General features: G+C 39.2%; 1 protein-coding gene across 5 annotated transcripts in view; it reads right to left on the reverse strand.

Moving 5' to 3' along the window:
* Positions 1-13470, reverse strand: part of AFF2 (ALF transcription elongation factor 2) — a 323600-nt gene that overhangs the window by 286846 nt on the left and 23284 nt on the right. Inside the window, exon 1 of one of the 5 annotated variants that reach the window (XM_058032602.1) lies at positions 4101-4246. The exons of the other annotated variants lie outside the window; for them this stretch is intronic. Within the exon in view, the coding sequence (XP_057888585.1) occupies positions 4101-4123 (23 nt within the window). The 5' untranslated portion in view covers positions 4124-4246. Of the gene's footprint in view, positions 1-4100; positions 4247-13470 lie in introns of those variants that run through there. 5 annotated transcript variants of the gene reach the window in all.

Here is a 13470-nt window from a genome sequence, read left to right on the forward strand (position 1 = left end):
GCATCCCAGCCAGCCCTGCCAGCCCTAAATCCTACTCTAGTGGTATTAAGGGTGGAGGGATTAAGTGCTTTCTGTATTCCCATGCAATTCTACTTGAATATGAATGTCCATTTGCTTTTCTCATGCTGCATCATGAGAAAAGGCATATTAAAACAGGAGTTTTATATTGATATCTCCAATCTCAGACTGAGACAGCACAGCTGTATATATACACTTGCCAGTAAGTTAGAAGCCAAGGGTTGGAACGCTACCCAGGGCCCCACTCTTGGCTTCAGAGGCAGGTAAAACACTCAGGCCCACACAACCACATCTCACTATTACAACCCCACAGCAGCATTGATTTTGGTCCTGATTTACGGCATCATTTGTTCTTGATAAGAGCCACTTGCCAGCACTACTCAGAAAAAGTAAAATACAATCTAGGAGTGGAAATTAGAAACAAGAGAGGATAAGAGGCTAAGAACTGCTAAAAAACAATGGGTCAAGATTCCTGTACTAGCAGGACAATGTGTTCCAGGTACAAGCAAGTTTATTTGCTCAGCATTTATTATTGTCTTCTCAATAGCAAATGAGGATAAAGAGCATTCTGATGACTTAGTCAAAAAGTTACTTAATTTCCACTGTCACTTCTTTGCCTATAGTATATTTCAGTATTTATTTTAAAAATCACTCTGCAGTGTTTACATAACTAATTCTAACAGCTTCTGTAGAGTATTTCTAATTTTTTGTGTGTAAACAGCCTTTTAAGCCATGCTCAAGGCTTATTTCAGACTTTAACAATCCTTCAGAGCTATCGCAGCTAATCATATAAACACACATTAAGCCAAATTTAACTCATCTACTGAGTAGTGAAATGGTGGCTTAACACTTGCACCTTCCAGCTTTCAAGGTTAAATATCTCAGTGGTTTATTTCAGACCATCTGAAGTGATCACAACAGTCTAGGCATTTACTAAAATTAAGTTCTCCATCAGAAGTAGGGAGAGGAGAAAACGTACACAATGTTAAATAGAAGTTATTATTTCTACAGCTACATACTTTGGAGAGCTAAGGATACAAAAATAAAATTCAGGGCCTAACTAGAAGCTGATTCAGTGCATACAGCACAAAGCCTGTATTCAAACCCGAGGATTTCTTCAGTTTTTGGAGCCAAATTAGAATTTTTTGCAGCACAGGGTTAACAGCAAAAGTGCTGACACAACACTAAGTGTATAGTGGCGCCTGCAAGCAGCGCTATAATTAATCTAAGTGTACTGTCATTACACTAAACACTGCTTCTGCAGCATCATTCCAAATCATGAGGCTCTTTCTCTGTTTCTCAGATAACATGCAGTTTATTTCCAATCATGTACGTTTCCAGTCGTGGCATGATTTGCTAAAGTAACATTAGGTCTTGAAGCAATATCTTAATCAAATCAGAATCTTCTGTAAAACAAATCTTTGGCTCTTGGAGAATTAGTAACATCTAATGCCTTAGGATAGAGATGTGAAACTGTGAGCTGAAAAATGCACTGCTGGAGACCACACTCAGCCTCCTTGCTTCCAGCCATTTACAAATACATCTATCTAGCCTCCTACCTACACACCTCCACTTTATATGGTCATAAACCACCAATGCAATATCTAAATTATACCCTGAAAACTCTAGGTTTGAAATGGGTTGCATGAAAATTCACCTCATGTGGTTTATTCATTTCTGCAAGAATACAAAGCTCTGATTCCTTTTGGATGGAACTCATTTAAACAAAGCCCAACAGCAAACATCCATAAATTAAAGCATTATTGGTATTTATGAAAAGATACATGTAAACTGAATGAATTTTGTGTAAAAGGCTTAAAAAAAGGAAAGAAGTGGAATCTGGCATATAAAACACTAATTGCATTCACAAAGTTATTAAGTACTTTGTGAATTAATACTTTGAAATACACATTACAGGGAAAGAAATAAAAATGCATCCTGTCTGGAAACCTGTTTATTCACATGAATTTCAGATTTCTCTCCCAATGCCTCTCATATCCACTGAAGTTATAATGTCTTAATAAAATAAGAAAATATGGGAACAGAAGGAATTTAAGTATTTCACAATATCTGTCTGAAGATAGTAATTTATAATGGATATAAATTTATCCAGAATAAACTCACTTCACTTCAACAAAAGCTATATTTGAAGCAATTGTCTGCTTCAGTGAGCAAGCTACTATGATTATGTTTACCAAATTAAAATACATATACCAGAATTATTTATTCTTTACTTTTCATATACAGGTCACTGAATAAAGACCAAGAAGAATCCTACAGCAGGATTACTATAGTTGTGACTTTACTAAGGAATTGGTATGTTAAATTCATGTACATTGCTTTAGAGAACTCTTAGACTCTTCAGTGTAGAGCTGGGTAAGTTTATTTACAGAAACCAAAAAACACACAGTAAAAGTCAATGACCAGATGAGAAGCCATGGAACTGGGCCAGTAGTGGCCACTGAGTTGTTCTGCACCTTCACCCTTTGCAGAGTTGCAACAGTGAGAATTAGATAAAACATCTTCAGAAGCACCACCAAGCAATCATTCATGCTAAAGGTTGATGTGCCGCAAAGTCAAGTCATATTTTTCCAACAATAAATGTATGTCATCTAGTAAACAGAGGACTGCAGTACACATACACACACATACTTACTCAGAGAAGCCACAAAATATGCCTGATAACTATTCTACAATTCAATAGTAAATAATGACTACAGGCACATGGTCTTAGACCACAGTGTGTCAAAACCTAGAGCAAAGTAATATTAACAAAATAATAATTCTTATTATTTTATATCTAAAGATGGCAGTCCAGAAACATTTTAATTTAGCAGCAATTTTGCTTCACTCCTTGTGTTGGCAGTGGCATTCATGCAACTGCACAGGCAGATAGACCAGGAAATTAATCTGGCTGCAAAGCAATTTCCCTCCCTCCCATTCCCACCCCCACAAAAGAGAATAAGCAGGACCATTCAGCTGATCTGATTCACAACATGACATCCTAAAGCCAGCAGCAGCACAAGGCAGGCAGAACAAATGCATGGCTGGGTTAACACTGGAAGGCAGGACAGCATTTGTCATGTATGTGTCAGATGTAAAGTCAATGAACAAACACACCTACAATTGACAGTGTCCAGGCTGTGATATTTTAAAGACAATTACATGAATACCCAAGGTTCATTATTCCCTTTCTCTTTTCAAGCTTTCCAACTCTCACCTTTGGAAATCCAAATGACCTCTGGCTCAGAAAACCACACATGAAACATATCACTGTAACAGCTACCAACATGAGCATGTCCTCTGTGCCAGGCAGCAGCAGCACAACCAGGCTATTGCTATTGAACTGGAATGACCAAACTTTGTTACAGCCTGTAGACACACCTGTAGTTATGGAAAACTAAATTTAATATCCACAGCACAGGCACAGGGTCCACCAATTTGCTTGGTAGGGTAATTCTCTGAAGTACAGAAACCACCAGAAAGCAGCTGAGAAAGAACATCCTAGGCCAGCATCCTAGAACATTCAGAAGGAAGAGATCAAGGGTGTACTGTCCCCTGTTGACTGAAGGAAGGCATCAGCATCAAAAGACAAGGTGGTTAAATTGTATGTCAGGTGATATTCCACCACTAGCCACACGTGGTTAACCCTTCACATCACCAGGTCACACGTGTGCCTGAGAGCACAGGCGAGCCCAGCAGGTTTTGGGAGCCAGAGACAGCTCCTCAGCTCATGCCTCCACATCCACTTAATCCACTTCCCATTTTTAACATTCTTTCCTTGGCAGCATGAAAGATCTGCTAAAACCAAAAGCAGCCAATGACACTGGGAGTGCTTGGGACACAACGCACCCCACCATGGTGAGGAAGCCACGGTCACCCAGGTTCTGCTGCCCTTCAAAGGCAACGTGTTCACTCCCACTGCACAACGGCAGCTCACATCTGTCTGCCAACATGAGAAGTAGGAATCCTGGTTATTTTGTCCCATTTTTACAGCTAGAAAACACAAACACTTCCGACCAAAGACCCAACCACCCTCCCCAGGTGAATCCCAGGCCACAAAGCTACAGGATCAGACTTACTTCTGGTGCTGCGACTGCTGCATTTTTGGTTGTGCTGTAGCTCATCTTCAGGCAGGTGCATAGAGACTGGTTCCTCCAGGATACCCTCTTGCTGGCAAGAGCAGCAAAGAGCAGCCTCTGTCCTCTCAGGGTGCTGAGAGTCCCAAAGTCATGCTTTCTCTGCCACCAGGTTATTACAGTAAAGCCACACTGTGCTATTATGGCAGCCACGCTCTCTGAGGGTTTTGCTGCCTTCAAGGAGACAAGATGGGCTCAGATACCTCACATCAGAAGAGGGCTGTAGGCACCAGATCATTAGTGGGCAGATACAGCCCTGAGTCAGAGCCGTGTGCCAGCCCTAAAAGGCAGGAGCTCAGGCATCATCGTGTATCCTGCATTTGCTAGTGGCTAAATCCAGTGATTAGTCAGCACGGAGAGCTGCTGAATCACTCTTCAAAGGCACCTATCTCCCTGCTGACATCAGCGAGGCAGCTCTGAACAGCCTGGGCTGCTCTGCTGCCAGCAGGACCCTGGGCTCAGCTTGCACAAGGCCTGAACAAGCTCAGAAACCCAGCCCCTGACCTGCCACAGTGCACCTGCTAATTCAGTAATAATATTCGCATGCACAGAAAAAGATGCATGTAATCTTGTATTCATTATTAATTTAATTTTCTCTGATAATATAATTTGAGATGTAATGCAGTATTTACATTTGGTCTTAAAAATTATTAATATATTTCAAAGTCTTTTAAAGTTCTTTTTAATTCAGATTTTATCTCTCATTATTAATTGTTTGGGTATTAATTATTTTAGATTAAATGAATGTAGGCATTGATATTCATAGAAGACAAATGACATACTAAGCAGATGAGACAATTAGCATGAATTACTTCAGTCAGCTTGAAGTCCCCAAAATCTCTTTTTTGATTAAATAAAAAAAACTCACAAGATTAATATCATAATTTATTACAGTGATCCTTTAACTTTTTTACTGACCATGGCAGACTTCACCTGGTTAAATCTGAATTCTGTCAACCCTCATAGTAACAAAACCTAGTCTTGGAGATAAGGTGCTCTCCACAGGGGCCAAACAAAAGCTAATCAATATTTTCTAGCTAAAGGACAATCTTTGAGTCAAGATCTGTGCAAGGAAAATCTTTAACCAATTCTTAGAGGAAACTAACTACTTAGAAATACATAATAAGCAATTAAACTTATTGCTTCAGAATTTAACAGGAGTTCTAAAGAGTGGCAATTATTTTCCCATGCTAGTGGATGAAAATAAGTGTAAACAGCACTTAAAAATGATGCACGAGACAGAAAATATTTGTGACATAAATCAGAAAAAACAAATACAGTAAAACTCCTGCTCCTCAGTGATAAAACCGAACAAAAGGCGTGTTGGTGTACAGGGGCTTTGTTCATGACAGAATTTTGGTATTGTTCTAACATCTACATTGACAGAAAATGGCTGTTAAGCCCTGTGTAAAGAATATATTTAAATTTTTTCTTCTTTTCTGTTTCTTTTTTATATCTGAAATCAATTAAACAATAATTAAGAATTGATTTTGGAATGCTTAATCCTGTACATTTGTGCAGGGTTGTTTATTTTATTTTTTTTTAAGTAGGGTTTTGTTCCTTCTGGGGAGACTTAAATATCATTGAACAAAATCCTCAGGACTTTTCTTACCAAACAGTGGGATTTATAACAGAGAGGCAAATCCTCCTCTCGTTTTTTTAGAGGAGTGCTCCTGTCAAAGTCAACGACACTGCAGCATCCTTGAAAAGCAACAGAGCTCACACTATCACCCACTGGAGTCAACAGGAGTGCCAGGAGGATGATAAACAGAGCTATGTTTCAGAAGCACTTTAACACCTAAACAGAGACAAATTAGAAACACTTAGGGGAGGTGTGTACAGGAGAGGTTAATACAATTCCACAGAATGTCGCAGTTGGGTTCACATCTCCAATCTGTCCACTCATGGTGTGGCAAAAAGTCAATATTTGTATTTCAAGAATCATCAGTAACTTCCCCACTAAATCCTGATTGTACTACGACCATGGGAGGCTTCCAAAAGATGCAAGTTACATCAAACAGACACATCTAATATGTCTGTTCTTGAAGACTGTGAGAAGGGCCCCATCTGACCACGAGAGGGAGAATTGAATCATACACATTGTTTATTCACAGACATTTCCATCTCACACCAAGTTCACAAGGAGGGCAGTTCATACTTTCAGTATATTTGGGGACTCCAGGCACTGCACTGAGATCCCTGCTTCAATGTGCTCAAGGGAAGAGGGAAGAAAACCAAACCCCAGAACCTCCCTTTGGTCAATGGATGTTGAAGCTCAGTTAGGAATGCTGGGGTCAACAGGGAAACACCATTTGAAGACATACAGGGTATGAGCTTTCCTAAGGATCTTTGGAAAGATTCAGAAAAGCTGCCACAGACTTTTTTCAGAGGCAGCCATGCTTTGTGGTTTCCACCTCAGAACAGGATCCTGGTGTTTCTCTCCTGGGACTAGCTATTTTTGAAGTGCCACTGATGCTCCAAAGTCTGTATGGGTGGCAGGCTAATTTTGATGTAGGCTACTAGACACTGGGTTTAGCACCTAACACTTCTGCTTGTTTGGATTTTGCCAGTCCTGTTCCTCATATTTACAGTCATGACCCCAGCCCCCCAAAAACTGCAGAGATCCTGATGACAGTATTTTCAACAAAGAATGTGGACACGGAAACCTGATCTTTTCCTCAAGTCTGCAGATCCAGAGTTTGTTGATAACCCCTTTTCAGACCCACTGCAAAGTTCACCTATTTTCTGGCTGCTGGAGAAGTCACAAATTGAGGGATGTATGAGGCTGTCGTGAGAGGTTTACGTGTACTACATTTATTGCTGCTGATAGCAATAACTAAGGACAGTCCCCACTGCACAGGACTTTGCAGATCTGCAATAAGTTCTTGTGTTCTGGTCAAGTTTCAGCGCTTAGAGAAGTGCAGAGTAATGGATGTAAATAAATTGCAACATGTGGATTTTTTCACCCAGCTTCAAAACACACTCCTATTCCTCATTTTTCAGGATCAACCATTCCTCACACTCACTCCTGAGGATTTGCTTTATTTACAGAAGAACTCATAACCGTATGAAAAATTCTGTCTCAAAGCTGTCCAGGGTTATTTGTGACTGGAATAATCACAGACCAGTTATGAGAAATTTGAGGCAGTATTAAGTATAGAACATGCTTTGTTTGTTGGCCAGGATGTCTGGACCTTTCACTGTACTTGAATATACTATGTAAATCTCCAGCCAGCAAAAGGAGATGGGAAGAAAGCTCTGTTCAAGCAAAGCATGTCACAGAAGATGTGACTGGGTCCCAAACCTTACATGGAAACCCCATACCAAGCCAACAGCAGCTTTTTAACCTACTGATGTTTAATGAACATCTATTTATCTTCAAAACAAAAACACATGATGTACATTCTCCTGCTTTGGAGGCATGTAGCTAATTTTTCTCCATTGGATTTTTTTTTCCTTAGAACACAGCTAAAATCTAATTCTACTCACAAAAGCCAGCCTGTATCTGACATATAACAGCAATATGGGAACACCTGAGCCACATTTCCTATGCCACTGCAGCTGCAACAAAATTAATGAGCTGACCTATCTCGGAAGGGAATGAAAACAAACTTTTCCTGCACAATAGCAAAAGCTTTGTTCAGAAATAGGTCTACTTACACTATTTCATGTTACAGAGTTATACACACTTCAGCAAAGGAGAGAGTATTTTGAAGTCCAAGACACAAAAAAGCAACTGCTGCTAAATTACTATGCCATGGCTGTACTGAAGCTTGGGAAAGCACAGATCACCAGCCCATTTTCCAGTTGTGTGGAGAAACCAGCTGCAATTCCATCATCCTGTGTGATGCCACAAAGCATCACCACCTTAAGAACACACAGATGTACTGTACACAGATGATATGGTAACATACATGCCCTATAGCATGCATATGTACACACAGTGCATATATGACATTATCATACAGCACACAATCCCAGCAGCTACAAAGGTGTGTGCACACATTTCCAGAGCTATATATGAGATCTCTAAAGCCCAAACCCTCCCTAGCACACACTCAGGGCCTGTTCATGGACAGTGTATCCCAGATAAAGGTGCAGCATGCCCCCAGAGTGATGGGACAGGCAATGGCATGGGGCTGGCACATGCCTGTCCATGTCCCTGGAGCAGGGCTTGCAGGACAGGGCTGGATCCACCTCCCTGATCAAAGGATTTCCCCACAGGCATAAGGGGAGAGGTCCTGTCCACAGGAACTGCCAGCACTGACACAGCAGAATCAGTTTATTATTTAGGTGGCTACTTTCTGGAAGCTCAAGAATCTGCAAAGAAGTTTTAATGAATTTTGCAAGTCCTGCTGAAAGCAGAGGTTCTCAATGGACCAGTAAAGCTGGCCAGTGATAGTAGAAAATACCAATGCCAGCACTTCTGATAAGCAGGCTAGCCTGCAATGCTTCAGCTGCTATCCTTGGTGTCACTAACTGCTTCATCCTGAGTGTAATTGACTCCAGGGGAAAACAAAAGCGGGGATTTTGTTTTGTTTTGACAAATCCACTGCAAGGCACCACACTAAGGTGCCAAAGGCTACTTTGTATTTACAATGCTGATGATAGGCACAACTCAGAAGTTTCCTGACCTCAAGTACAAACACAACATGAAAGGTGATATATCAAACTGACACTATCACAGCTAGGAAAAAAAAAAAAGAAAAGAAAAACACCTCAGATTTATACCAGGCTTGCCTGCCTAGCATAAATACTAACATCAAGCTTGCAGGCTTTGTTATATCACTGCTTAAAAGTGTGTGATACAGCACAAGGGCAAAACAGTACAAAACCAAATGGAAAGTGTTTCCAAACAAAAACTTAGAGGAGGAAGAAATTTGCTGGACCCAGAAAGGAACTTCAAGTTCACAGAAGTAACAGCACTTTCAGGCTTCCAGTACCTTCCCCTTTGTCTTCATGCCTCCTCTTACCTCCCACCTGCAGGCTGTGGCATCCCTTTTTATTGCTACCACACTTTTTTTTCCATACCCTTGTGCATGTGTGAGTCCTAGCCCTGCAACAAAGGGTTTCAAGCCCTTAAAACACACACAAAGTCTCTGTACCTCAGACTTCTTTACACTGAGGCATTAATAAAAACACTACTAAAAAGCCCAAAACAAAACAGTCTTCCCCTCAACTTAAAAAAAAAAAAAAAAAAAAAAAGTTCTTGTTGGTTATCTGGAATCAAATGGAGTGATCCCATAGTCAGACTGGCACTCACTCCCTCTGTACATTTGGGGCAGTTTAATATCTAAGAAAAAGCACTCCTGGATCTTGAGCTGTCTCTCAATCAGGTCCAAATGCACAGACAAGAAGCTGCCCACTGTGCTCCAGGACATTCCAGTACAACTGAGGCAAAAGGGAACTTTTTTTAATAATAAAAAAGTGGGGACAGATAAAATAGCATTACACAGCATCTAAATGAAAGTAATAACGAACAGAAGAATTTGCAGCTGTAATTGTATTTAATGTCTAAATGACCTATTTGGAGAGAGACATTAAAATAAGCCACTCACTTTATAAAAGTTAAAATAAAAGCATTGATCATAAGTGTGAACATAGTAAAAGCAGACATGTATAAAACAAAATTTTTAGTGCTTTATATAACCTTTCATACAGACTCGACTAATTGTGGATATTTTGAAAATAATAATGTTAATAACATGGAGATAGCATTGCATTTCCTCCAAAGAACATACATTTGAATGACAATATTTATAATATGAGCTCTGTATTGTAATTTAATTTAACCATGAAACCAATTTCTGCCTTCAACATTTTATGTTTTACAGTATGAAACAGAACATTATTTGCTGTAATGTAGTTTATTTAACCTTAACCTGATGTGGTGCAACAGTGAATACAGATACACTCAAAATGTTAATAATATGACACACTGAGCTGATTAAAATTTCAATTGTGTTTCCTCCATCTCCTTTGGAAAGTTAATGAATTAATGAATCTTTAAAGGACAGTCAGGGAGGCCTTAAAAAGAAGATGCCTTTTTGAGTAAGGAGAGAAAGTGGCAGATTACAACTTAATGGCTTCAGAATAATGGTAATTTCCCTATTTTCTTCACTTGCCTTAGCTCAGCTAATGGCTTCATTAGTGTCCACACTCTCAAACGAATAATAGAGGACCATGTCACATCCATCTTAGTCACATCACAATAAAACCGTTAAATACAATTCAGCTACCTGCCTTCTGCCAGTCTGGGCTGCAAGGCAGAATTAGCAGCACAATCAATACAGAATCCTGTTATTAGATTTTTTTCCCTTTAAAAAAGAAGTATATCATCAGGTATAATCATGCAGTGCTATTTAACTGCAGTGCACATTTTATGCTGATTAGATAACTAGAATTACTCAAAATGGACATAAAAGGAAGGGCAAAAAAAAAAAATCTGCTTACTTTACACCTATACATCAAAAAATCCACCAAAATTCTGGCTCTTTATTTGATAAAACTGATAGATTACCTCAAAGTCACCACAGATGTATCACATTTTTCATGATATCCCCTCTACCAAATCATTTCACAAACCAAGCTAATTAAGCAGCTAAAAACCATCTTGGCTTTAGCTACCTCTATCTTGGGAGAAGAGATTCCATTCAACCAATTAAAATTTTTTTGGAAAAAATTCAGTGTAACTGAATGCAGCTCCATCAAAAGATATCAAGCCTGATGCAACAAGTTCACAAACTGATCTCAGCACTGTAAAATCAAATGGGAATTATGATTTTCTTTAAATATGCTAAACATTTTTAATTTTCCAAGTAGCTGAATTTAAATGATTTGGTGGTCGTTAGTTTTAAACTGGATTTAAGCAGCACTGTGCTTTTTTTACTCATTATATGGTTTGGCTACTCTGTGCAACGTGAAATCTCTACTCAAGTGTATTTTTCTCATTATATACATATTTTGCACAACAAATAATATGCAGGCTTTTTAACAACAGCGGTTGAAACATGCACACTTGGCAAAATCTAATGCACAAGTACTATTATTCTCTACTTTTTATCTGTGGAACCAAAAGGAGCAAGCTCCAACTTCTACCTTGCTAAACTGCAGCTGGCAGCAGCACACATGTAACAGGCAGAGGAAAATGGTCTGTTTAATATATCAGGAAAATCTCAAATGCTTCAGGCAAGATTCTGTTCTCAGATCCACACCACAGATCCCGACTCCAGCGCTCTGCCCCTTCTTGACCCGAGTATCTAACGCTACCAAAAACTGCTATGGACATGTAGAGGCAGAGCTTTATTGGATCATACCAATCTAAGGCAGGATTTTGCACAAAAGGATTCCTGGACTGATTCCCCAATTCTCTGCATAACCCTGCCATAACCACATCCAACTGACGTCCAGGAAGAAACTGCTTTGTAAATCTCAGCACACACGACGTGCCGGGTATCCGCACTTGTCAGCGGAATAAATTTTTCTGACAACATAAATCTGATCCCACTGAGAAACCTTTTTAAAAATACATTATTGACTGAAAATATTTATATGCACCACTTTTCCTGTTAGCAAAGGTAATATATTAACTGCTTTGCCATTACCGCAAGTAACCGTAGGCCTAAGAGAAAATATTTCTGTATGCACGCTATATATCCATTTTGAATTAAAACACGATGCCAATATTTTACTAAATCACAACAGAAGCCTCAGTCCTAAACAGACCTTGAGTGACACCTGCATTCTATTTTTTTTTTAATGAGCAGTTTGTCAATGATGAGACTTTAATGAGAGGTACTGCTTTCAAAATATGTAGCTATGGGTAAACACAAAATATTCTCTATCATTTCAGTTCTTAGTTGTTATTGTAAAAAGAATTAAATGAATTCCAACAGACAGGTAGCTAGCAGGGATACAGAAGATCACCTACTTCTTGTCTACCTTAGGATACTAGAACCTTATGTATAAAAACCAACTCATAAAATACAACCCCAAACCTCTCAGGGTGATTCTCAGATCAGTTCACAGCTCATCAGGGAAGGATTCACTCCCACTGTCCAGGTGTGCCACCTTGGCCTAGGCAAATTCCCATCAGAATAAAGGAGGAAAACGCCAAAAATACATCCGTCAGTCTGACCTCAGAAACCACTACATCATGGCAGGCTGCAACTTTCCCTAATACATGTTACGGTCCTAATTAGTTCTATCACTGAGCACAGAGAACAGGGCAAAACCAAGGGTATCAACTCCAGACGCTGTTCTGGCATCAGCATTAGAGCATTACCAAGGCCAGACACTCCAGATACCACACTTATTATCTAACATTAGGTGGACCCAGAATTGCCTATACTTTAAACAAAAAAAAAAAAAAAAATTGAACATATAATTGATGCAGAATATTCAAAATAAACAAAAGTAATTTTAACATTTACTTTTATAGGCATCCTTAGGAGTTCCAAGTGAACTTTTTCTTGCTCACTGCCCCTTTAAGATTTCTGCATCACCCCCTCTTTCATTTAATTGCCTGTAGAAAGAATATTTACTGCAGTTAAAAGATGCAGGAGGGAGATTACAATTTGTAGGTAAGTTAGGCAAGGAAGATGCATTTACAACTTTCCTGCTTAAACTACCACAGAAACCAGTTTTACACAGAGTAGAGGTCCCCTCAGAGTAAGCTTGGTTAGCATGCAAGTACACTATCTGCCTAAACTCTGCTTTTCTGATTAAAGTTTTGTATTTAATTAAAATTGTCTTTAATTAAAATGCAAATATTCTAGGACTTTAACAATAAATTGTTTACACTAGACTGAGAAACAGCCCTCAAAGGCTTTGGGAAAAAAATAGTTTCAATTGCAAGCTGTATATTCAAACTTCACTGCTCAGTGAAAATGGGTAAAGATCCTTTTTTCTCCTATTGGCTTAATCTTTTTTAAACAAATGGAATGATATCCCAATTTGTATCTAGAATTCACATAGAAAACAATTCCCAAAGTTATTGGCTGTTGAGTAAGTAATTAGGCCAGTTCAAAACATCTATTGTGTTTGAAACAATTCCTTTAGCCAATTTTGCTAGGAAATGATACTGACACCACAAAAGAATTGCCAGTTAAATGAACGACAGCACAGCCCCTTCCCTGAGTGATAAACACGGAGTGCGCCTGTGTGCACGCAAGGATCCATCTGCATTATCCCTGCACCAGAAACATCCTGCTCAGGGTTCAAAAATAGCCATTCTGTTTACAAAAGAGCAGGGTTTAGATACAGCAGATATATAGCCTGCTCATTTCTTTCTTTAAACAAACACAGACTCCGC

Source organism: Melospiza georgiana, chromosome 12, assembly GCF_028018845.1.
Source record: "Melospiza georgiana isolate bMelGeo1 chromosome 12, bMelGeo1.pri, whole genome shotgun sequence".
NCBI lineage: Eukaryota > Metazoa > Chordata > Aves > Passeriformes > Passerellidae > Melospiza > Melospiza georgiana.